General features: G+C 45.7%; 1 protein-coding gene across 1 annotated transcript in view; it reads right to left on the bottom strand.

The window, feature by feature from the left end:
• KNG1 (kininogen 1) overlaps positions 1–26,695 on the bottom strand; it is a 110,821-nt gene that overhangs the window by 6,922 nt on the left and 77,204 nt on the right. Inside the window, exons 8-9 of the mRNA XM_029617365.1 lie at positions 14,593–14,700; positions 783–818 (exon numbers count right to left, since the gene is read on the bottom strand). Of these exons, the coding sequence (XP_029473225.1) occupies positions 783–818; positions 14,593–14,700 (144 nt within the window). The remainder of the gene's footprint in view (positions 1–782; positions 819–14,592; positions 14,701–26,695) is intronic.

The raw sequence follows: 26,695 nt of genomic DNA, 5'->3' as shown, positions 1-26,695 counted from the left end.
TGAGGGTGCATTGCAGCATAGTAAGCTTATGATTGAGTCTGTTTAAAATAGCAAATTATATGACAAATTATGCAAAGCTGTTTTAGAATGCAATTTGATTTTGTCTTCAGAGCTGACATCTAAGAACCTCGCAAGGGATAGGAGAGAAGGGTGATTGCCTGGGGCACCTAGCTGGGAGTGCCATGCCACGCCTTTTAATCAGTCTGTGAACATGCGAGCCTGTAAAGGAAGAGGTGGGGTGCCAAAAACAACCCTTATCTGGGGTGTCTTTTTTTTCCATCGATAAGCAAGCTGAATTAGCCATGCTGTTTGGGTGACATCATCACGGCAGCGCCCCACAGACATCTGAGTCTCCAAGTCAAAGTTTTTGATTTGCTGCGCATGTGTGGCATTTCCTGCACGAAGCTCGATCCCGGTCTCTTCAGTTTGGTTTTTTTTTTTTGCGCTCAGGCACGGATGTCTATACCTCTCCAGTGTCTCTTCACCTCTGCTTTTTCTGTCTCTCGCTTATCAATCATGGCTGCGACATCCCAAACTGCACTTTTCACTTCAGTGCTACAATGTCCACCCCCAAAAAAAGGTGTTCAAATATTGTCACTGCGGACACATGTTGTCCGTCACTGACAACCACAATTATTGTTATATTTGCCTTGGCTCAGACCATGACTAGGCCAAATGTAAGGATTGTGGCCGCATGTCTCCTAGAGCTAAGAGGCAAAGAGTGGCGAAGATTGCTGTGCTCCGTGAAAGAGAAGGAGCCTCCTCGTTGGGGAGCTATGTACCTTCTTCGAGGCTCTCAGTTCAGTCCTCCCCGGGACCTAAATCAAAAAAGAAGTGGTCAGACGAGCTTCATCTGAGGAACCAAGAGGTAAAAACACCAGTCCCCTCAAGTAGTACAGGTCGCCTCAGCACCTAAAAAACACAGAACTGAAAAAAGTCTGTTAGGTGAGTCGTCGGAACTTTGGCACCATGCAAACATCAGCAGGCATTGCAATCAAAATGCTTATCGGTGCATGACGCACCGAAGCATTTATCGATACATGAAGCTCCCATACACTCATTGGCGCACGACACACCGAAGAGTTCATCAACGTTCATAGCTTTGATGCACTCATCGACTCACGACACACCAAAGTGATCATCGAGGCAAGATCCTATGATGCGCTCATCAGCGCATGATGCAATGAAGCATTCATCACTACACAATGCATCGCCATGCCACTCAGCGCACAAAGCTCAGGTGCATTCATCAAATGAAGCATCGACGCTTCCATCAATACACAACACATCCACAAAGCTGACACCATCCAAGTCAGGTTTTTTGACACAAAGTAGTCCTTTTAGACCTGCTGTTCTCTCTAAAATACATCATACTACTCAAAAAAGTAATTTCCTAAAAGACAAATCTCCAATACTCTTGTCTGTCCTTTTCCAGGATATCCTTTCTCGGCCTCCCTGGGTGTCACCACCTCCTATACAGATCAGCTCAAGATCAGTGTCATCAATGGACACCAAGTCTTTAAGATCTGGAAGATCAACCCGTTCACACTTAAAGGTTGTACCTGACCAAGGAGTCTGGAAAACACCCAATGATTCCTCATAAAAAACATCACCACAAGGAACCTGACACACAAGCCATTAGATCACAAAGGGCGATAGACAAGATCTCCTTCATTATTAAAGATTTATTTTCTATGTCACAGCCTCAAGATTCACCTTCGTGTTCCAGTTCACAGGGATACCCATACACAGTCTGCAGTTTCTTCCCCTGAGGAGTGACAATCACCGACCAGGGAATACCATCCACATACAGTCCCTTCCTCTCCACAGTCCAGTGGACAAGGTTCTCTATGAGATTACTGTTCATCAAACAGCCCAATGGGAATCTCCTTTGATGCCCCAGAGGAACCTCCGGACCACTCATCTCCTCTGGAAGATCTCACCTATTCAAGAATTGTAGAAAAAAATGGGCAACCTTCTGGGAGTAGAGATTCAAAAAATTCCCAACCCATGCCAGGAGGTGTTTGGCTTACTAAATATACTAGATGTACCAGCAGAGCCATTAGCTCTTCCATCTCATAACTAGACTCAGTCCTATCCAAAATGTGGGAAACTCCTCAATCAATTCTATCAGTATCCAGAAAATTAGACTTAAAATTCAGACTTCAGAAGACATCCACATACAGCTTCCTCACCAATCCGTCGTAGTGGAATCTGCCATGAAAAGGGCCAAAAAATCAAGACTTCACACTTCTAATCCTCCAAAGAATATAAAATCCTGGATGACTATGCCAAGAAAACCTTTCAAAGTGCTATGCTAGCTTTGAGGATTCAACAGCACCAATTTTATATGGTGCAGTACCTTTACGAGATCTTACAGCTTCTAAAACCATTTTTACGATCTGAAGCAGGTCAACCAATCATCCCTCAACCATTCTGCGACCCACAGGGAGGCTTAAGACATCTCCTTAGAGCAGTATACGAATCTTTCAAAACATCCTCATGAACATCTGCCACGGCCATAGTGGCATGTTGAACGGCCTGCCTATACTCTAGTTCAATAAGAGAAGATGTACATGAAAAACTGACCAATCTTCCATGTCTCCTCGACAACTTATTCAGTGAAAACCTCAAAATACTGTAGCGCAATTAAAAGAACAGAATGTGGCTGTTCAATCACTTTCAGCGATTTCCAACACTAACACTTCTAAACACTATTATCAACAATACAGAAAATCATATTATAACCAGAGGAAAACGTTCAAATACTTCCCACCTTATAGGCAGCAACCATATCAATCTTTCCAACAAACTCGCACTCAAACTCTACCAACTCCATCCAGAAACCGAACGAGAGAAAGGAAACAACAAAAACCATCCCAACCCTCAGTTCAAAAAACCCCATTGTCTTTTTAAAAAAGGCTGAGCCACAGCTCCTTCCAGTAGGAGGCAGAATAAAATCTTTTGCCACACAATGGAATCAGATCACCACAGACCAAAGGGTCCTTCACATTGTACATGAGGGTTACCAACTGAATTTCCTTTCCCACCCACCTCATCTGCATCTTGTACCCCACTTACAAAATGCTCAGTCATCTCTACTGAATCAAGAAATACAATCTCTTCTTTGTCAGAATTCCATCAACTGGTACCCAGGAACCAGATAGACATGGGTTACTATTCACAATACTTCCTCATTCCCAAATGCTCGGGGGGTCTCCATCCGATCCTGGATCTACGCTCACTAAGCAAGTATATTCAGAGAGAGAAATTCAAGATGACATTTCTCAAACTCCCTTTCATACAGAATGACTGGATGTGCTCTTTAGATCTCAAGGATATTTACACACATCCCTATACACCCCTTCTGTTGGCGATTCCTTTGCTTCCAGGTCAACAAAGTTCTACTCTTTGGTCTGTCCTCGGCTCCCAGAGTCTTCACCAAATGTCTAGTAGTGGCTGTGGCTCACCTAAAGCATCAGGGGATCAGCCTTTTTCCCCTACCTTGACGATTGGCTGATAGTATCTCCTGACCAGATGTCTCTCTGTCAGCATCTAAAATCCACAATCTCCTGCCTGGAGTCTCTAGGTTTTCTCATAAACTACGAGAAATTGGTGCTCAAACTGACTCAAGTCTTACAATTCATAGAAACCAGACTAGACTAGATCCAATCTCAAGTCTTTCTTCCACAAGAAAGGATGAATAGTCTTCACCACTTCTGCAAGGACTTGCTCCTCAATTCAAAGATCTCGGCTCATCAAGTGTTAGTATTATTCGGTCACATGGCAGCAGCCTCACACTCACACTCATCTGCACATGCGCCGTCTTCAATGGGGACTAAAAGCACAATGGACACAATATCTGCAACTGATGTCCTCTCAAATAACCATATCAAACTCCATGAAGAAAGAGATTCTTTGGTGGCTAAATCTGGAAATGCTAACCATGAGATCACCCCTTCAGGATCCAACCCACAATCTCATACTAACCACGGATGCTTCAACACAAGATTGGGGGGGGGGGGGGGGGGCTCACCTACTCCATTACAAGACTCAAGGTCAATGGTCAAAAAAAGAACTTTTTTATAGAATAAATCTTTTGGAACTTAGAGGCATGCCTTAATGACCTTTACACATCTCATACAAGGACATACAGCCATGATTCACATGGACAATCAAGTTGCCATGTTTTATGTAAACAAGCAAGGAGGGTCAGGTTCCTGGATCCTTTGCAAGGAAGCAGTGTGGATCTGGGAATGGGCCCTAAACAACTCAATAACCGTAAGAGCCACATACTTATCAGGAATAGCAAACACCTTAGCTGACCGGCTCCGCAGACTGTTTCATCCCCACGAATGGTCTCTCAGCCCATCAGTAACAAGCATAATCTTTCTTCACTGGGGTCAACCTTGCATAGATCTCTTTGCCACAGAAGAAAAATGGAAAGTTCCTCAATTTTGTTCCGAACGCCCAAGCTGTCTCAGGACAACACAAGATGCCTTCCTAATGTTATGGTCAATGGGTCTCCTTTACGCGTTTCCTCCAGTTCCTCTCAACTCAAAAACAGTACAGAAAATGATAACAGGCAGAGCCCATATGATTCTCATAGCTCCAGCATGGCCGAGATAACCTTGCTTGCTTATCTAGTTCAGTACTCCAAGACTGAACCCTTAGATCCAAGTCAAAACCCTAGATCTCCTGACTCAGGAGAAAGGATCTCTTCTACACCCTCTCCACTCATCCCTCCATCTCACAGCTTGGATGTTGAATGGGAAGCTTTACAATCATTAACACTACCTCCAGATATCAGAAATTATAACAGCAACTAGAAAACCATCAACCAGACGTAATTACTCTTTTAATGGAACAGTATGCCAACTGGTGCCAAATTCGAAGCATTTGTTGCGGGTATAGTGGTGAACCCTTGGGCCGGCCTGATGGAGTGTGAAGGAGAAGAGAGGAGGAGTCTCCGTAACGATGAAGCAGGCTGGGAGGTGGACACTGGCGAGCAGGAAGCAGAGATCTTCACCCTGGAAGCCGGAGTTCCCCCGGGAGGAGCCCGTGAGAATCCAAGCCGCTGGGACTTAGATCGATGAAGAAGGTTTCACCCTGGAGACCTGAGGTCCCCCAGGGAGAAGCCCGTGAGGAACCGGGCCATTGGGACTTAGGCGAGGAGACGAGCTGAAGGAGACGGTCCAAGGTCAAGGCGGGCAGCAGGCACGGAGAGTCGGAGGCAGGCAGGAGTCAGAACCAGAGAGGCAATACCAGGAACAGGAGAAGAGGCTCCGGGCAGGAGCTGAAGATGAAGATCCGGAACTGGAACTGAAGCGAGAACTGGAACAGAAGATGAAGATCCAGAACTGGAACTGAATCGAGAACTGGAACAGGCGATGAAGATCCGGAACTGGAACTGCGGAACCGGAGCTGGAACGAAGCACAACGGGAAAAGCCCTTTAAATTGGGCTGCGTCGTGCACGTGGGCACCTAGGAGGGGAGTGGTTGAGCACAGCAGGCCCGACCGAGCACAGCAAACGCCGCCGGTCTCCCAGGCCTGGGAGTGGCGGCCCGAGCCGCGGATCCCAGAACTGAAGCCCCGAAGGAGAAGGTAAGGGCCCAGTCGCAAAGCCTGCAACCAGGACCGCAACAGCATTAGCTCTTTCTGCTCTAAACCGTCAGAAATCCTTTCCTACCTACTACATCTATCTAAAATAGGATTAGTAATATCATCAATTTGGGTTCATCTAAGTGCTATTGTGGCATCATGAAAGAATAAAAAAATAGCTTCTCACCCGTTGGTCTCACGTTTTATGAAAGGACTTCTAAATCTACTGGAAGTACCTTGGGATTTGAATGTGGTTTTATCAGCTCTGAGGAAAGCCCCTTTCGAACCACTATATTCTAGCCATCTCAAATTTCTCACTTGGAAAGTGGTTTTTCTGATAACAATCACCTTGGCCCAAAGAGTCAGTGAGCTACAGGCATTAGTTCACTTTTTTCCCCTACCTACAATTTTACCACGACAAAGTAGTTCTCAGAACTCATCCCAAGTTTCTACTGAAAGTAGTTTCAGATTTTGATATTAATCAAGACATCTCTTTATTTATCTTCTTCCCTAAACCTCACAAGAACAAAAGGGAATCTATGCTCCATACTTTGGACTGTAAAAGAGCTGCTGAAGGAAAGAATAGTGAACTATCTACAAGCAGCAGAATTGCTGGACCAGAGGCAGCATGGTTTCACCAAGGGAAGGTCCTGTCAGATGAATCTGATCAACTTTTTTGATTGGGTGACTAAGGAATTGGATCAAGGAAGAATGCTCGATGTCGTCTACCTGGATTTTAGCAAAGCTTTTGATATGGTCCTGCACAGGAGGCTTGTGAATAAAATGAGAAGCTTGGGAGTGAGTGCCAAGGTGGTGACCTGGATAGCAAACTGGTTGAAGGACAGAAGACAATGTGTGATGGTAAATGGAACTTACTCGGAAGAAAGAGCGGTGATGAGCAGAGTGCTGCAAGGGTCGGTGTTGGGACCGGTCCTGTTCAATATCTTTGTGAGCGACATCGCGGACAGGGTAGAAGGTAAGGTTTGTCTATTTGCGGATGATACTAAGATCTGCAACAGAGTGGACACACCGGAAGGAGAGAATGAGATGGGATTTAAGGAAGCTGGAAGACTGGTCGAAGATATGGCAGCTGAGATTCAATGCCAAGAAGTGCAGATTCATGCATATGGCGTATGGAAATCCAAAAGAAATGTACTCGATGGGGGGTGAAGGGCTGATGTGCACGGAGCAGGAGAGAGACCATGGAGTGATAGTGTCTAATGATCTGAAGTTGGCTAAAGCCAGAAAAATGCTGGGCTGCATAGAGAGAGGAATATTGAGTAATAAAAGGGAAGTGATTATCCCCTTGTACAGGTCCTTGGTGAGGCCTCACCTGGAGTACTGTGCTCAGTTCTGGAGACCGTATCTCCGAAGGGACAGAGACAGGATGGAAGCGGTCCAGAGAAGGGTGACCAAAAAGGTGGATGGTCTTCATCAAATGACTTATGAGGAGAGACTGAAGAATCTAAATATGTACACCCTGGAGGAAAGGAGGAGCAGGGGAAATATGATACAGACTTTCGGATAATTGAAAGGTTTAATGATCCAAAGTCAATGACAAACCTTTTCCATTGGAAAAAAATCAGCAGAACCAGGGGTCATGATTTGAAACTCCAGGGAGGAAGACTCAGAACCAATATTAGGAAGTATTTCTTCATGGAGAGGGTGGTGGATGCCTGGAACACCCTTCCAGAGAAAATGGTGAAGAACAAAACTGTAAAGGATTTCAAAGGGGCGTGGGATAAACACTGTGGATCCATAAAGTCTAGAGGATGTGAAAGAAGAGAAGAGGTATGGGGGTGGCTTACGGGAATGACAGCTACTACCTAGTGATTAATACCCTTATTCAATAAACCTACACACGGTCTATGTTTCAATGGCAAGAGGAAATGTGGAAAAAAACGATTTGCATTCACAAATAAGCAGGGGAGTAGCTTGCTTGTTGCGGCGGTTACTACCCCAAACCAAATAAGCCCGATACTTCACTTTCAATGCATATCCAGCGCAGCTCATTGCTTCAACAGCAGGGGGGAATGAAGATAAGAGGATTTACATTCAGACAACAACCATCAAGGACTGAATAGCATAGTCTGGGTAAACAAATAAGCATGGGCGTAGCTTGATTATTGCGGTGGTTACTACCCCAAATCAATTAAGCCTGATACTTCACTTGGAATACATATCCAGCGCAGCTCACTGCTTCAGCGGCAGGGGGAATGAAGAAAAGAAGATTTATATTCAGACAACAACCAACAAGAAATGAATTGCACGGGCTGGGTAAACAAATAAGCATGGGCGTAGCTTGCTTATTGCTGCGGTTACTATCCCTAACCAATTAAGCTTGATACTTCACTTTGATGCAGCTCCAGCACTGCTCTCTACATCAATGGCGGGGATGGAAGGTAACTAGAACCAAAAAGTTACTAATAAGGGCCAAGAGAAACAGATAAGTATGAGAAAAAATAAGTGTGAAAGCTTGCTGGGCAGACTGGATGGGCCATTTGGTCTTCTGCCGTCATTTCTATGTTTCTATGTTTCTATATACAAAGAACTCAACCTCACCGCTGAGCTTCACAGCTGTTCGTCTCGTTCAACCTAACTCATTAGGAAAAGCAGTTTCAAAGAGATCAATTTCCAGCTGGATCACAAATTTCATTCAATTTAGTCACTCTTCAGCATAACAACCCTTATCTACTCCTGTCAGCGCTGATCAGGTGCAAGCCACAGCATCCTCTATGGCACATCTCCATAATGTCTCCATAGAAGCCATTTGTAAAGCAGCTACTTGGTCATCAATACATACTTTTACTGCACATTACTGCCTAGATCAACTGTCAGCTTCAGATAGTATTTTGGGAAAAGCAGTATTATCAAATGTGCTTGGTGGAAGATACATGTCCATGGGATAAAAAAAAAAACCAGATGGCGTTGACATTTTGTAAAATCTCAAGCCTCCCTCACTATAAGGGTATTCTTGTTTAAGCTTGGGATTCCCAAACAGCATGGCTAATTCAGCTTGCTTATCGACGGAAAAGAAGCAGTTTGTTTACCGTAACCAGTGTTTTCCATACATAGCTGGATGAATTAGCTATGCGTACCCTCCCTCCTGTATCCTATTCCAAATGCCATTTACTTTTATATCTAGCTTTCTAACAAACTGAAGAGACTGAAGAGACTGGGCTCGCACTTCGTGTGGGACTTGGAGACAGATGTCCATGGGGCACCGCCGTGATGACATCACCCAAATAGCATGGCTGATTCATCCTGCTATCTACGGAACACACTGTTTACGGTAATCAAACTGCTTCTTTTTCAGAAACTGTCCTGATTATCTGCGGCTCTAGGGCAGTAGTTCTCAACCTAGTCTTCAGGGATCATTCAGCCAGTCTGGTTTGTAGGCTACCTAGAATGAATATGCATGAGACTGATTCATAACTGATTCATAACTGATTCATTTTAATCGCCTGTATATAACATGTCTATTACTACTGTTTTTGTTTTAATGTTATTTGTTATTAGTATTTATTCAATTGTCTCCAAGTTCATTTTCCTGTTCCATGTAAGACTCGCATTTTAAGTCACTCCAATGTTATATGTAAACCGAAATGATTAGCAACATTGTTGCTAGAATTTCGGTATATAAAAAATGTTAAATAAATAAATAAATAAATAAATAAATGAGACATCTGTATATGTATTTGTATGCAAATATATCTCATGCATATTCAATTTGGAAATGCTTTAAACCAGCCTGGCCAAGTAGTCCCCAAGGACTGAGTTGAAATCCACTGCCCTATCTTTTTTTTAATAAATAGGAAGTGTTAAGATGCAAGAATTTTGGCTAGGAACTCAACACCAGCACCGAGAGGGAGAGTGAATGCGAGCAAGAGGAAGAGAGCGCCAGCCGCACTTGATTCCTCAAAAATAAGACAAAAACCTGCAAAAAAGAAAGGCAGCCTACCGCGACAAGGCCCGCCCACGGGAAGCCCTTCGCCCCAATCAGGGTCAGCCCGGCGGACCTTCAAATCTTCGCGCTCCGAGGCGCCATCTCCCTTTCTTCGCCGTCCCCGGCCCGCGACTGAAGACCTGTGCGACCGGCGCCCAAGCCCCGCCGGGGGAAGGTCAGGTCAGTGCCCACCTTCCACTCCGGGGAGGCCCCAGCGCCAGCCGCGCTCGATTCCTCCAAAATAAGACAAAAACCTGCAAAAAAGAAAGGCAGCCTACCGCGACAAGGCCCGCCCACGGGAAGCCCTTCGACCCAATCAGGGTCAGCCCGGCGGACCTTCAAATCTTCGCGCTCCGAGGCGCCATCTCCCTTTCTTCGCCGTCCCCGGCCCGCGACTGAAGACCTGCGCGACCAGCGCCCAAGCCCCGCCGGGGGAAGGTCAGGTCAGTGCCCGCCTTCTACTCTGGGGAGGCCCCAGCGCCAGCCGCGCTCGATTCCTCCAAAATAAGACAAAAACCTGCAAAAAAGAAAGGCAGCCTACCGCAACAAGGCCCGCCCACGGGAAGCCCTTCGACCCAATCAGGGTCAGCCCGGCAGACCTTAAGCCCCATCCGTCTAGGCGTTGCGCGCCGAAGGAGCGCGACAAAGGGGCCCGCCCCTGAGGACTGTGGACTGGACAGACTGTATCCCTCTGCAACGTGTCTTCGTCATCTACGAATTCTCCCAAGCATTTGGCTAGACCGGACAGCAAACAATGTCTTAAATCACCCTGCCCCCTTAAGGATAGCAAACTCCCTACTCTTACCGGCCGACATCCCTCGCCTGCTACAGCCTTCTCAGAATGTCTCCATCTTTCCCAATCCCAATCCTCCCACATTGTCCACCTCCCAAAGGAAATTCAACTCGACAGGCCCATCTCCACAACCTTAAATCCCTCTCCCCAATCATGATCACTCCCATCACCCAACTGCTAGGCCTCACACTATTCTCATTAACCTTATTCAATGCACAATCCCTAACAAAGAAATCAGTAATACTAAACGACTATCTCATCGATGTGAAGCCGGATATATGCTCAATTACTGAGACCTGGCTCAAACCGTCAGACACTGCAATAATTAACCAACTACCCACAGTGACATACGACTTCTTCTCCATCCCATGCCAGGGGAAAAAAAAAGGAGGAGGAATCCTCCTAGCTACAAAAAAGGACCTCAGATTCACTCAGCACTCCACCAATTCTGACTCTAAACTCGAAATCGGCTTCTTCTCATCAGACAAACTCCAAATTTTACTTGTCTACGCTCCTCCAGGTGTCCTGGAAACAGACCCCTCTCCTCTGGTCGAACTAACCACCTCCCTTATCAAGCTGGACGCCCCTGCTATAATCTTAGGAGATTTCAACTTGCACGTCGACAACTCCATACTATCACCCAACTGCGAAGCCTTACTCACAGCATTCTCTGCTTTAGGTTTCACTCAACTAGTTAACAAACCCACACACAAAGCCGGCCACACGTTAGACCTCATCTTCGTCAACACTGCAATCAAACCTGTTCAGCACCCCAGTTGCACGAAGGTCCCTTGGTCAGATCACTCCCTCATAACAACTTCATTCTCAATAAAAGATATCAGTCCATCTCGCATACCCTCTCCCTGCTTCACTTACAGGAAAACATGCTCCATAGAAGATCTTAGCAATCACTTATCAACACATCTCCCCCAAGTAGACTTCACCAATCCGAACTCAGCTCTTCAATCTTGGAACAACATCACGGAATCTATTGCCAACAAGCTATGCCCTCTAACAACAAAAAAACCTCACCCAAATTCCTCCAAAAGACAACCGTAGTTTACCCTAGAGCTACGAAAACTTAAACTACTGCTAAGACAAAATGAGGCTAAATGGCGTAAAAACCCATGCACCATCACTCTATCTATCTACAAATCAACTCTTCATCAATATAAATCCAACACTCTAAGATCCAAGAGGAACTATTACGCATCCAAGATCCACGACCTAGTCTTTGACGCTAAAGCCCTCTTTAGCTACGTTTCCAACCTTACACAAATAAACCCTTCAGAAATTGCTCACAACCAAGCCAAATCTAAAGCGGAAGAACTAGCACTATTTTTCAGCAACAAAATCAGCAAACTTCTAACTCAGCTCCCTCCAAACACCGTCTCTCCATCAACCCCACCTCAGACCTCCTTCAACAATACTCGCTTAGAAGAACTGGAACTCACTTCCTCCATCGAGATCCAAGGTATTCTTCGGAAAATGAAACCATCCTCTCACCCATCTGATCACATCCCCACGAAACTGCTTCTATCAATTCCTGACTCCATCTCCAAATCCCTGTCAGACATCATAAATTGCTCAATAACACAAGGATCTTACCCAGATGGCCTCAAACTGGCCTCTCTCAAACCACTACTCAAGAAACCAAATCTGGATCCTAATGACCCAAACAACTACCGACCGATCGCCAACCTCCCCTTCATAGCCAAGATCATGGAGAAATTGGTGAACACCCGACTCTCAAACTACATTGAAGAAAACAATCTCCTATTCCCATCACAATACGGATTCCGCAAAACACTAAGCACGGAGTCCCTCCTCATTTCCATGACAGATTACCTCATCCTGGGCCTTGATAAAGGACAAGCCTTCCTACTGATCCTACTGGACCTTTCGTCAGCCTTTGACACCATTAATCATTCCATACTCATTAACCAGTTAGCCTCCATAGGTATATCAGGCACAGCACTCTCTTGGTTCATATCCTTTCTCAGCAATAGAGGATACAAGGTCAAGATACAGAACAAAGAATCCTTACAACACCCCTCATCAGTAGGAGTCCCACAGGGGTCCTCCCTGTCTCCTACTTTATTTATCATATACCTTCTACCGTTATGCCAACTTCTCACCGACCTCAACCTAAAACATTTCCTCTACGCGGATGATATCCAGGTCCTGATCCCCATCAAGGATTCCCTCGCAAAAACTCTGGCTTACTGGGATACATGCCTCCAAAAAATTAAACTCCTTCTCACCAGCCTAAACCTGGTACTAAATTCCTGCAAAACTGAACTCCTGCTCATCGCCCCAGAGAACAGCACCATCACCTCTACACAGCAAGCCACGCCAACAATCACACAAGTGAGAGACCTAGGAGTCCTAATTGATAATCGCCTGAATTTCAAAGCCACTATCAACAAAACCACCAAAGACTGTTTCTACCAACTACAAGTGCTGAAAAGAACTAGACCTCTTTTCCACGCCCAAGACTTCAGAACCATTCTGCAAGTAATCATATTCTCAAAATTAGACTATTGTAACACCATCCTACTTGGCCTTCCCGCTTCTTACACCAAACCGCTTCAGATGGTGCAAAATGCAGCTGCTCGAATACTGACAAATACCAGGAGAAGGGATCACATAACCCCCATCTTAAAGAGCCTCCACTGGTTACCTATCCACTTTAGAATAATATACAAGGCCATTCTTACCACATACAAAAACATCCACCGACTGGCTCCCATTGACCTACAGATCCCTCTCCGACTACATAAATCGTCAAGACCGACAAGAGATGCATACAAGGGATCACTACAGGTACCGCTGTCCAAATCTACCAGACACAGCACGCTAAGAGATCGGGCGTTCTCTACAGCCAGTCCACCGTTATGGAACTCCATCCCCCCTAATCTCAGACTGGAACCATGCATCTCAACCTTCAAAAAAAGACTAAAGACCTGGATATTCTTACAAGCATTCCCGGACTCCAATTGATTTAACACCTCAACGTCATCCCTCATCTCCATCTACTATCGTTAGCCTTTTTTGAATTAATAACCTGTCCTTTCTCTTCCTTCTTCGCCAAGTTCTAGTCACCTTGTTACATGTAACTGCCTTTTCCGCACCATTGTTCTAGTTAATGTTTTACTATGCACCCCTGTTTTATGTGAACCAGCATGATGTGACTGCGGTCTCGAATGCCGGTATATAAAAATCCGAAATAAATAAATAAATAAATAAATAAGAGAGAGACTAGTTATTCTACATGTGGATGATACCATCTTTAGCCAGTGGCATAGCCATAGGTGGGGCCTGTGCCACTTCACATTTGGTTCAGACCTCCACCTCTGGCAGCAAGGTTATGTCCCATCTGAGACAGCCCCTTAGAGGTATAGGTCATGGAATCATTGCCAGACTATGATTCTCTGCGCCTTAAGGGGGGCTAACTTGACTGGGGAAGAACTACTGCCCTTGGACTAGACATGTAAAAGTTTGAGCCCATCAAGTCTTTCTGTTTACTTTTGCCAGGCAATGATTTATCCCCCCTGCTCTCAGCTCCTTAAAGGTTTAGAAATACCTAGGTGGAAGTCTATTTACATACTTGCTCTTCAGTAGCTTGAGAGATTAACTGTTGTATAAAGTAGCTGCCCCAGAGTAGGGAGAGAGTGAAGAGACAGGAGATACAGAGTGTTGTAAGAAATTAAAGGGCTCAGTAGCCACTTCCCTGAAGACCCACATAGGATAGAAATAGAGGGTGGGTGGGCTGGCCATAATGCCCACACTTGTAAACCTTGAGTTCTGCAAAAACTTCAGTTCTGGTGATACCCTTGTCTTTAGCTGTTTCTGATTATCTCTTTTGATGGCAATTTGAACGGCATCCCCATTAAAGTCCTGAATCACTTTTTCTCTCACAATGTGCATTCATGTATCTAGACACTGAAAATGGCATAATTGGTCAACTGGATTGTTCAGATAGATCTTTTTTTAACATTGTAAATCCCGAAAAGATTACATTGGGGGTTTTTTTGCATAAGAAAAAGCATGGCTAGAATTAGAATTAGTTGTAGTATTCTGTAAAATGAAAAACAATAAAATCAGTATGGTGGAAGTGGCTATTAGTTTTAGGTTACTGGAACTGAAACAATGGTACAATAAATGCATATGGACCACACTCAACCCTGATGCTAACATGGTTTTGGAACAAGTAAAAGATGCATGTTACTCATCACTCTGGTCACTTACCCCATTGTCTTTAAACTTACAGTCTTCATGCAAGGTTTCATGGAGATCCTTGGCACAGTCTGTTTCCTTCATTTGAAGTGTGAACTGATATTTTGTTCCAGGAACCTCCTGAATAGTCAAATCAGATGAGTTTGTTTTGTTTTGTTTTCTTTTTAGGTGAGGGATGCAGAGGAGACTAGGTAAATTTCAGTTGCTTTGTGAATCAGATTATTTATGACTTTATAAACCACACATCCAAAGGTCTATGCAGTGTGCAAGTTAAAACATACATAAGAATCAAAACATAAAACAGAATGATAAAATATAAAACATAACTAGTATATAAACAATAGTAAACTATAAAACGTAATAACTAGTACATAAAAAACATGAGACAATATAAAATAATAAAACTTAGACAATTAGACATAACAACAAGCTGAAATACGGTACCACCTGGTACCATATTTCAGCTCTGGGAGTTATTCATAAGCCTGCTTAAATAAATGAGTTTTCAGGCTTTTCTTGAAGGTGGAAAGCATCTCATTTCTTAAAGACTAAAGACTATGATGCACCAGCCACAGAGAAAGTATATTCTCTGGTCTCACATAAATGTGCCAGTTTTACTAAGGAATCATCTAACAGATTTTTGCTTGCAGACCAGAGGGCCAATACATTTTAAGCAAAGAACTGATGGCCTCAGGAGCTTTAGAGCTGAGGGCTTTAAGTATTAGAGTTAGCACTTTAAATATGATACAGAAGTGAACCAAGAGCCAATGTAGGGAAAAGAGGACAGGTGTAATCTCTAAGTATGATAACAAAAATAATGTGAGCCACTGCATTTTGCTGCATTTGGAGAACTTTGATAGTGGAAGCTGGTAGGCCAGGGTAAATTGAATTGGAATATTTAATATAATTTAATACTAAAGATTGTACAGCAGATTTGAAATCAGTGGAGGGAAGCAGTGGTTTCAGTTTGCTCAATTGTCAGAGTTTGAACAAAACTACCCTGACCACCCCACATTGTTCTGTTGTGTTTGTGGCATAGTTGTGGACCTCTGGTTGCTGCGGTGATGACTCCTCCCACGGGGAGGGGCCCTGTTGGAAACCACAGCAATAGGCTAGACTCTGGAGCAAAGTGAACACAAGGAAAGGAAGCTTTATTGTACAGCAGTAGGATGGTAAGCGGAGAATGGCAGTCCTCCCTCTGGCCACAGAGTAGTCTCCGAAGATGTAGGTTCAGTCTGCACTGCTGAGATGCAGGGTAGATCTCACCCGATGCTGATGATGGAGGGTCCAGTAGTAGTCCGCAGAGCGGAGTACGCCAAGAACCCTTTCTGATGACAGATCGGGTAGTGGTCCGCAAGCGGAGTACGCTGAGAATCTGTGGTGGTGGTGACACAAGCAGAGAGACCAAGGCAGAGGTACTCACTAGGCCAATATCCTGTCGAGGATATAACTTCCACAAGAAGAAGGTAGCGAGGTAGGTCAGCGCCAAGCTGGCGTTCAGGCACAGATACCAGACGTTGGCAGGAGCAGAAAGGCCCTCGAGGAGTGAGTACCTAGGCGTCCTTCTGAGCAGGAACCTGGGAAAAAGCAGAAGAGAGTAGAACCCCCGAGGGGCGGGTGTTCCAGGAACCTTCTTACTGCTAGGTAACCCCGGAGGGTAGGCAGGAGTGAAAGGCCTCTGAGGAGCGGGTACCCAGAGTGTCCTGGAGCGAGAGTAGGTACGCCAAGAAGCATCTCATGGAAGGTTGAAATTAGCTGGACCGGAATCCTTGCTAACTCGTAGCATAATTGGAACTTGGTGGTTAAGTACCCGGAGGTAGTGACACCATGCGGTGGGGACGTCCCCGAGGTTCCCGCCATGACATATTCAAAAGGAGAGGCAGTGCACGCGCCCTAGGAGGCCTCAGGAACATGGCGAACACAATCACCCATACCGGTCCGGGGACGCCAGAGAGAATGGCAAACAGAAGCGGAGGCAGTCATCTTTCCCAGAGGAGTAGGAAGAGTGAGAAAAGAGATAAGGCAGAGAGGGCGCAGCCATCTGCGACCGACGGACGCAACAGTACCCCCCTTCAAAGGTCCCCCTCCAGGCCTCCTTCCAGGGGGTTTGGGCTTTCGAGGATGCGTCTGATGGAAGCGATGGATCATGTCCTTGTCGATGATGTTGACAAGCGGTTCCCAGGAATTCTCCTCAGGTCTGTATCCCTCCCAGGAAATAAAGTACTCTCATGTCTTGCCTGTCTTGCAAACATCCAGGATATCATCAACTTAGTACTCAATATGTTCTTCTGCATCAAGATTCGTTGGTTCCAAAGTCTTTCTGGAAAACTCAGAGAGTAAAAGGGGCTTTAGCAGAGCCACATGGAAGGCGTGTATTTTCATGGATGGAGGTAGGTTCAGGCTATACATCAAACTCCCTAGTCGATGGAGGATGGTTAAGGGTCCGACGTAACAAGGTGCAAAACGTGCCGAGGGTAGTTTGAGATGGAGAAATTTGGTACTCAACCAGACCTTATCTCCAGGTTTAAATTGAGGTGCCAGGGTGAAGTCGAGATGGCGCCGTAAGGAGAGGTCGGTGCAAGATGGCTCTCTGATATACTTTTATTACCTCGATTTTTCCATGCCGCATACTAAAAGGAAGGCACGGATTCGTCTGGAATCCGCTGTACCAGCCTTACCTGTGCCTATCCAGACAACAATCGAGGGCTTCTTTTCACCGACTCATGTATCGACGCCGGAGGGGAAGTCCGCTGAGCAGCCGAGTAGAGAACATACCTTGGCAACTCTGGACGCGCAGACATCGTTGAGCCCTGGCGCTCCTGAGACCCCTCCCCCACCGACCCGCACTAACTATCTAACACAAGGGTGGCCTCCAAGCCAGGAAAGGGCTGTAGGAAGTCTAAAGGCAGCGGCAGCTGTTGGAGGTTTGAATGCGGAGGTGTCCGGCAGAAACGCGGCGAACCCAGAGAACGTTACAACGGAGGAGATTGCCAAAATGGAGGATTTGGCTTTCCTGGGAGCGTGTGCCTTGAATACTACCCAAAAGAGGGGGATGGACTCGACAAATGAATCTGAAAAGATCATTGAGGTTTGTCGTGAGAGTGGGGTAAGCATTAACATGGGAACTAAACTGATTAAACCTCAAGAAATTACACTTGAAGCTGTGTGGAATGCTCTGATGATATTAGATAAATCGATAGCGTCTCTTACTTGGGTAATTATGGACTCAAAAAAAAGTATACAACAATTAGAACCAGTGGTAACACAGCATGGAGTGAAAATACAAGAATTGGATTCAAAGATTACATCAGTACAAGAAGTACAGACAAAATTGATTCAGAGTGATCTTATTACTTCTAAAAAAAATTGAAAATATGGAAAATGCCCAAAGATATTTAAATCTAAGGGTATTGAACTTTCCCCATGTAAAAATGATTTCTCTGAAAGATCAATTTAAAAAATATATTATGGAGATACTTCAAATTCCTCAAGAAGCTGTTCCGCCAATTTCTAATATATATTACCTGTCTAAGAATACTCAGGAGCAGGTACCAGCGGTTAATAGGGATGTGAATCGTTTTTGAATGATTAAAATTATCGTCAGATAATTTTAAAATCGTTCTAAATCGTCAGAGTGCACGATACAATGCAAATGCCCCCGATTTATCGTCATAAATCGTCCTAAATCGTTAAATAGGGCACGGGAATTATTTGGGGGAGGGCGGGAAAACCGGCACACCAAAACAACCCCTAAATCCACCCCGACCCTTTAAAACCAATTCCTTACCCTCCCCCACCCTCCCGAACCCCCCCAAAATGTTAAATTACCTGGTGGTCCAATGGGGGGGTCCCGGCGCGATCTCCCGCTCTCGGGCCATCGGTGCTATTTTGGCTGCCACTAATTAAAATGGCGCCGATGGCCCGATAAAAAAAACCCCCACCCGACCCTTTAAATCGACCCCCCTTAGCCTCCCCCACCCTCCTGGTGCCGGCCATCCAGTGCTCCTACCATGTGACAGGGGCCGGCCAATGGCACGGATACCCTGTCACATGGTAAGGGCAAAGGGGCATCGGCGCCATTTTATTTTTAGCGCAGCTGATGCCTGGGAACGGGAAATCGTCCCCCGAGGCCCCCCTGGACCACCAGGTAATGTTAAAAGGTTTTGGGGGGTCGGGAGGGTGGGGGGTCGATTTAAAGGGTCGGTGGGATTTTTTTTTAGCGGCGCAGGCCTCCCTAAAAAAAAAAATTAGCGATGTGAATTGGAATCGGAAACGATTCCAATTCACATATCTTAACGATCAGATTCCCCCCCCCCCCCCCAGCCGAATCTGATCGTTAAGACGATCTGGCACACGATTCACATCTCTAGCGGTTAATTCACCTCAGAGGAATGAATTAGAGCTTACAGCATTTTTGGAAACCTCACTAGAGGAACAAATAGACTCTCATGGAACTTTATTAGTTTCCTTTGTGTTCTCTACAGATAGAGATTATATCTTGAAGTTGTTTCTTCGTAACAGACAAAAATTGTATATGGGGCAAAAATTTGGGTCTATCCGGACCTCACAAAAGTTACGCAAATTCGTAGAAAGAAAATGCTTGAATTATGTCAAGAGGCAAGACAGGAGCTAGAATTTCCATCAGATTTCCATGCAAATGTGTTCTAAATATTAATAATAATCGTTATGTATTTTTGAGGTTTCTCAATTACGTTATTTTCTAGATAATTATGGATCAAAGGTTAATGACCCCCAGTAAGCTCAGGATAATAAGTAATGTTACAATGACCTCCTTGATTTGCCTTTTACTTTTTATTTCTTTGTTAATGGATTGTTCTCATTAGATCTTGACTCCCCATTACATGCCTGTAAAATTAGGATAATGCTTATTGTTCTTTTGTTACTTTATTTTATTATAATTTCCTGGGAATAATAAGAAGTAGAAGAATGTTTTGGTTTGTAAAGTAGCAAATGATATTTTCTTGTAAGATGTTATATAATCATAAATAAAGAATTAAAAAAAATAAATTGAGGTGCCTTCCTGTGGTGGGCATCATAGATCTTCTTGGCCTTTTGGCCTGCTTTAAGGATCAGTTCCTTGGTTTGTTTCCAGAGCTGTTGTAGGTCAGCTGCAGTGGTTTGAGCTGCTGGAGAGGCCACAGACAAAGGTAGTGGTAGAGGAGGTAGTGGTTGACGACCATAAACGACTTGGAAAGGAGTGGATCCTGTAGCTGTGGCAGGATGTGAATTGATGGCAAACTCTGCCCAGTCACTTTGTCTTGTGTTTACGTAGGATCGTAAGAACTGTTTAAGCGTTCTGTTCATTCTTTCGGTTTGCCCATTGGATTAGGGGTGATAGGCAGAGGTTAAGTCCAGTGAAATGTCAAATTTCTGACAAAGTGCTCTCCAGAATTTTGCGGTAAATTGGACACCTCTGTCAGACAAAATGTGTTTGGGTATCCCATGGAGACAAAAAATGTGTTTGACAAAAAGCCTTGCTAGTTCGGCAGCAGACGGTAACCCTGGCAGAGCCACAAAATGTGCCATTTTAGAGAAGCGATCAACGGTGACCCAAATTGTATTGTTTCCATCTGCAGGTGGTAGATCAACTAGGGATGTGCAGAGGGACGCCATACGTTGCATTCAGGATTCGTATTCATCGGGGGGAAGATACGTTGCATTCGGCAAAGAGGCCCCCGATACGTTCATGCGTTAATTCTTATTCGTTTCCTGGCTAAAATTGAATTAACTACAACCCCCCACCCTCCTGACCTCCAAGACTTACCAAAACTCCCTGGTGGTCCAGTGGGGGGTCCGGGAGCCATCTCCTGCACTCACGCCCTCAGCTGCCGGTATTCAAAATGGCGCCGATAGCCTTTGACCTACTATGTCACAGGGGCTACCGGTGCCTTTGACCTACTCTGTCCATTGCTCTGACAATTGAGCAATGGACCATTGCTCCTACCATGTGACAGGGGCTGACCAATGGCACCGGTAGCCCCTGTGACATAGTAGGTCAAAGGCTATCGGCGCCATTTTGAATACCGGCAGCCGAGGGCAAGGTGTATCTGTAAATCTTGAGAGAAGATCAGGATGCCATTTAGGTACACCACTACACACTGATACAGAAGGTCACACAGGATGTCATTCATCATATTTTGAAACACTGCTGGTGTATTGCTCAAGCCGAAGGGCATGACGAGATACTCGAAGTGTCCATCGCAAGTGTTAAAAGCTGTTTTCCACTCGTCTCTGGAACGGATGCGAACCAGGTTGTAGGCCCCCTTGAGATCTAATTTAGAGAAGATCTTGGCCCCCTGAGGCCTGTCGAATAACTCTGATATTAGTGGTAAAGGATAACGATCATTGATAGTAATTTCATTAAGACCTCTATAGTCAGTGCAAGGGCGAAGGGAGCCATCTTTCTTTTCAACGAAGAAATATCCCGTGCCGGCCGGGGACTTAGAGGGTCTGATGAACCCCTTTTGGAGATTTTCTTGTATGTAAGCTGATATAGCCTTAGTCTCTGCTGCCGAGAGGGGGTATACCCTTCCCTTGGGAGGCTCTGAGTTGGGCTTCAGATTAATAGCACAATCAAACACTCTGTGAGGTGGTAACACGTCTGCTGCTTGTTTCGAGAACACATCCTGAAATGATGCATATTGAGGTGGTAAACCAGGCAGTGATGGTGTAGTGGGCATACAGGACACAGGAGAAACCGTAGAGAGACATCTGCCATGGCAGCGAGGTCCCCATCGAGATAGTTCCAATGTCGCCCAGTTAAACTGTAACATGTGGTCCTGAAGCCAGGGTAAACCGAGCACCACTGGATGCATGGCTTTTTCAAGTACAAGGAAAGAGATGGTCTCCGAGTGAAGGGCTCCGGTGTGCAGACCTATGGCCTGTGTGGTAAGCGAGACCTCTCCAGGAAGTGATTCTCCATGGATAGAGGATAGCAGCAATGGCGTGGCCATGGGTGTAATAAGAATTCGCAGATGTTCCACCAGGCGTTTTAAAATAAAGTTCCCTCCAGCTCCGGAGTCTACGAGAGCAAGTGTCTGAAATTCAAGGCTTTCGCAGATAAGCGAGACAGGAAGGGATAGTGGAGGAGTGGGTGTAGTTAGACTTAGGAATAGTCCTCCCGCGGATCCTAGGTCTGCATGTTTCCCGGACAGATGGGACGTCTGGACGGCATGGCCTGATTGCCCACAGAACATGCATAACCCCATGCATTTGCGGAAACGTCTCTCTTTTGAGGTTAAATGATTGCAGCCTAGTTGCATAGGCTCATCCTCTTCACTGGGTGAAGTTTGCAGAGTAGGTGCTATGTGGAAGGGTTTAGGATGGTTACCTCCTGTGACGTGCTTCTTGGGACTCTTAGCCTCTTGAGTCCGATCTCGAATGCGGCGGTTGATTCTACCAGCCAGTTCCATGAGGGTCTCTAGGGTATCAGGCAAATCACGAGCCACCAAGTCATCCTTCAGTCAGGAGTTGAGACCCTCCAGAAAAATAGCATGCAAAAATTCTAAGTCCCAATGGAGTTCGGATGCTAAAGTTTTAAATTCAATCACATAGTATGGTAAGGGCTTGTTACTTTGCTGAAAGTGTAGCAGGGTGGATCTAGCAACAGTCTGATGAGCTGGTGTTGTGCTCCTGTTCGCGGGCTTAGCGGCGAGCAGGTGCTTACCTCCGTAGTGCAGGAGCCGCCGACCTTTGTGGCAGGAGCCGTGGACTTTAATCTTCAGTGCGGCATGGAGCCGCGACTATCAGGACCCTCTTGTGGCAGGGAGTGCCGCAGACGTTCTCTTCGGCCTCTCAGCCCGGAGGTTGTGGTCTTCGGGCTCTCTTGTGGTGTGGAGCTGCTCCCTAGCCTGCCTTCCACTGCTTGAGAGCCGCCTCTGACTTTGGGACCTGCCCTGAGGCCCAACTTCCTGCATGTTTCAGTGTCCACGTCAGCGGCAGCATGGCCGCTCTCCACGGTTCTGATACTTCCTGCTTTCTGTCTCCTAGGACGTGAACCTCGGGGGCGTCCCCCCGTAGTGACGTCATCCATTTTCACTTTAAAAGGTCTTTGTTTGCTAACCTCTAACAAGTTAGCAAGGAACTCCAACAGGACTTGCTTCGGCAGTCCACGATACTTGCAACAACGATCCGAATCAGCAAGGGGAATCCTTCTCCACTGCTCAGCCTTTTCAAACTTACTAGGAGTACCCGCTCCACGGGGGCTCCGCTCTCTCTTCTTGATTTCAGATTGCGGAATACTCAGAAGACTCCTCATTGCCTGGAAGCGATCGCAGATGTGAACACAGTGAGTTCTATTGTAAATAGGAATCAGTACTCGCTCCACAAGGGCCTACATTCCTATAGCTCTGAAGACTCCCTTCCGTCCAAGACGTTATCGCAGGTACGGAGATTGAGAGTTATATTGGCAAGATTGCAGATAGGAATTGGTACTCGCTCCACGAGCGCCTACATTCCTATAGCTCTGAAGACTCCCTTCCATCCAAGACGTTATCACAGGTACGGTGATCGAGAGTTATATTGGCAAGATTGCAGATAGGAACCGGTACTCGCTCCACGAGGGCCCATGTTCCTAGAATCCTTTACAGACTCTCTTCTACTCTAGAAGCCATTTCATATACAGCTATTGTGAGTTCTTATTACAGACTGTTTAGAGGAACCAGTGCACGCCTATGGCTCCTGTTCCTGAATATACTGAAGACTCTCTGTGGCATAGAGACCATTGCAGACATCGACTATTGGGGATGTACCATCTTGTATCCAGTATACCCCGTCTACTCACTACTTCTAGTCTCTCTACAGCTCAGCGACCCAGAGATTATATTCCAGTATCAGAAGGACTTCAGCCCTACCGGACACCTCGACTCACTACTGCCACCACTGGTGGTCCAGCTTCCAGCTTAATAAAGAACTATTTGTGTTTACTTCATATTCTAGCCTAGCCGGTGGTTCCTCTCAGGATCTCCTCCTGGGGGCGCTGTCATCTGCCATCGGCCCAGGGATTCACCATTTCCTCCAAGTGGTCATTCCTTCACTACTATGTGGGAGTCAACCACTACTGACCACTAACACCGCTTACGGAAGTATTATATAGATAGCTACCTTCTCTTTCTATGGGACTTGCCAGCTGCCTATATATATAACAGATTACTACTCCGTAGCGGAGGCATGATAGATTGCTATCTCAGTAGCAAAGTACAATATACCTATTGTTAGCTCCTCTCCTCAGAAGAGTGTCATAGAACAGATTGCCAACTCCTCTTCCCTGGGGAGTTGATCCATAACAGATTGCTACCTCCTTCCCTTACAAGAGCATCTAACAGCAGTTCGCTAACAGATTACTAACTCTGCCCTCCTGGCGGGGGTCAGCACTATAGATAGCTAACTCCTCCCCTCTGGAGGAGCAGATCATGACAGATTGCTACTCCTCCCCCTTTCAGGAGAAAAGCAGAACAGTTTGCTAACTCTGCCCTCCTGGTGGGGTGAGCGACAACAGATTGCTAACTCCTCCCCTCTGGAGGAGGAGATCATAACACATGCTCAAGGTCTGCATCGAACATAACAGATGGGTCATCAAATACTGGCTTGAAGAGGGTCAGGAAGCCGGTCAAATTATTCAGAATAGGGTCACCGCGTTCCCAAAGCAGTGAAGCCCAGGCTAGGGCTCTCCCATCGAGTAACGATAGGATGTAGGTAGTCTTAGCAATAGCAGTAGGGAAGAAGTTGGGTTGCAAGGAGAAATGCATACTACATTGATTAATAAAACCCTATACATCTGTGCATCCCCAGAGAAGCGTGTAGGAGTAGAGAGAGACATTATAGTCTTGACAGTAACCATGGGAGATGAAGATTCTTTATCTGGAACTGTCGGATTATTCAGTCGGGCATCCAACTGATTGACGTGGCGGCCAGATTTTCCAAAGACTTCTGTTGCTCAGTGATCCGCTGGGAGCTGAGCCGGGTCCATGGAATTAGCAATCTGTTGTGGACCCCTGGTTGCTGTGGTGATGACTCCTCCCACAGGGAGGGGCCCCATGGGGAACCACAGCAATAGGCTAGACTCTGGAGTAAAGCGAACACAAGGAAAGGAAGCTTTATTGTACAGCAGTAGGATGGTAAGTGGAGTAGTCTCTGAAGATGTAGGTTCAGTTTGCACTGCTAAGATGCAGGGTAGATCTCACCCGATGCTGATGATGGAGGGTCCAGTAGTGGTCTGCAGAGCGGAGTATGCCGAGAACCCTTTCTGATGAGAAGATGAGGTGACAGATCCGGTAGTGGTCCACAAACGGAGTACGCCGAGAATCTGTGGTGGTGACACAAGCAGAGAGACCAAGGCAGAGGTACTCATTAGGCCGATATCCTGTCGAGGGTATAGCTTCCACAAGAAGAAGGTAGTGAGGTAGGCCAGCACCAAGCTGGAGTTCAGGCATTGGTACCGGGCATTGGCAGGAGCAGAAAGGCCCTCGAGGAGCAATTACCTAGGTGTCCTTCTGAGCAGGTACCTGGGAAGAAGCAGAAGAGAGTAGAATCCCCGAAGGGCGGGTGTTCCAGGAATCTTCTTAGAGCAAGGTAACCATGGAGGGTAGGCAGGAGCGGAAGGCCCCTGAGGAGCGGGTATCCAGAGCATCCTGAAGCGAGAGTAGGTACGCCGAGAAGTGTCTCACGGAAGGTCGAAATTAGCTGGACCGGAATCCTTGCTAACTCGTAGCATAGTTGGAACTCGTTGGTTAAGTACTCGGAGGTAGTGATGTCATGCAGTGGGGATGCCCCCGAGGTTCCCGCCATGACGTATTCAAAAGGAGAGGCAGCGAGCGCGTGCCCTAGGAGCCCTCAGGAACATGGCGAACGCAATCGCCCATGCCGGTCTGGGGACGCCGGAGAGAACAGCAAACAGAAGCGGAGGCAGCCATCTTTCCCAGAGGAGTAGGAAGAGAGAGAAAAGAGGTAAGGCAGAGAGGGCGCAGCCGTCTGCGACCGACGGACACAATATGTTCAATATAGAGTCGAAACACCACACTACTATGTGAAACGAACAGTTTCAATAAACGCAATCTATGAATTTAAATACAAAATTTAATATCTAATATATTCATAATATCACATCATGTATCACATTTCAAAAATGATTTTGTTAAAAATGTTATAGCAAAGTTCAATTGAGACCATAACATTTTTCACACTATCCCAATACATAAAAACATACAAATTCCCTAACATCCATAACACACATACACCTCATTCATTCAATAAATTATATTTCTTCTAATAATTAAATATAATAATCTTCCTAAATGTTACTAATCACAGCATGTGTGCAATGATTACAGGAGATCTCTGGTATTATTATCATTAGCTAGACTTTGGCAGTTATTGAATAGTTCCGAACTGGCTGATACGGTAACTTATGGAGTGTAACAATCATATTTTCAAGACCAGGAGGACTGTCCACTAACTGAGACTTGTATTATAAACACCAGTGAGAACAATTTTCCATGCTCCAATGATTGAAATCATGGCTATGGACCACTATGTCTAAATGTTCAATATTTCAAACATTCCAATGTTATTCAAATCTCTTTCCCAAAGCTGTGGCTCACAATATGCTTTCCAAAATGATCTCAGTCACCTTCCATTGGCAAATGCCATTAAAATACTGCCATGCTGTAGTTGTATTCCTCCAATGTAGCCAAATATCCACTTCAATATTATTCCATCGTAACCAGGTGTATACTTCAATGTTCAGTATTCCTCCGATGAATCATAAAACTCCCTGTAACCAAACGTTCACTTCCATATTCCTCCAATATATCATAAAACTCCCTGTAACCAAACGTTCACTTCCATATTCCTCCAATATATCATAAATCTCCGGACACTAGAATAATATTGAAGTGGATGTGTTATGGTTTGTGGATTTCGTGGACCATTGGCCCGAGGTGAGAGTTGTTACCACTTGAGGGGAGGAGCCCCACAGGTCCACACCATCGAGAGGCGAAGTCAGGTGCAGCAGGAGGTCTGGGAAAGAGTCTGTGGGGAGGTCCCGAGGAGCGAGGTGAGAGACACAGCACTGATGAACCCCACAGTACACAGGTTG

Source organism: Rhinatrema bivittatum, chromosome 9 (genome assembly GCF_901001135.1).
Source record: "Rhinatrema bivittatum chromosome 9, aRhiBiv1.1, whole genome shotgun sequence".
In the NCBI taxonomy this organism is placed as follows: domain Eukaryota; kingdom Metazoa; phylum Chordata; class Amphibia; order Gymnophiona; family Rhinatrematidae; genus Rhinatrema; species Rhinatrema bivittatum.
This window is presented reverse-complemented; position numbering and strand designations above follow the sequence as displayed.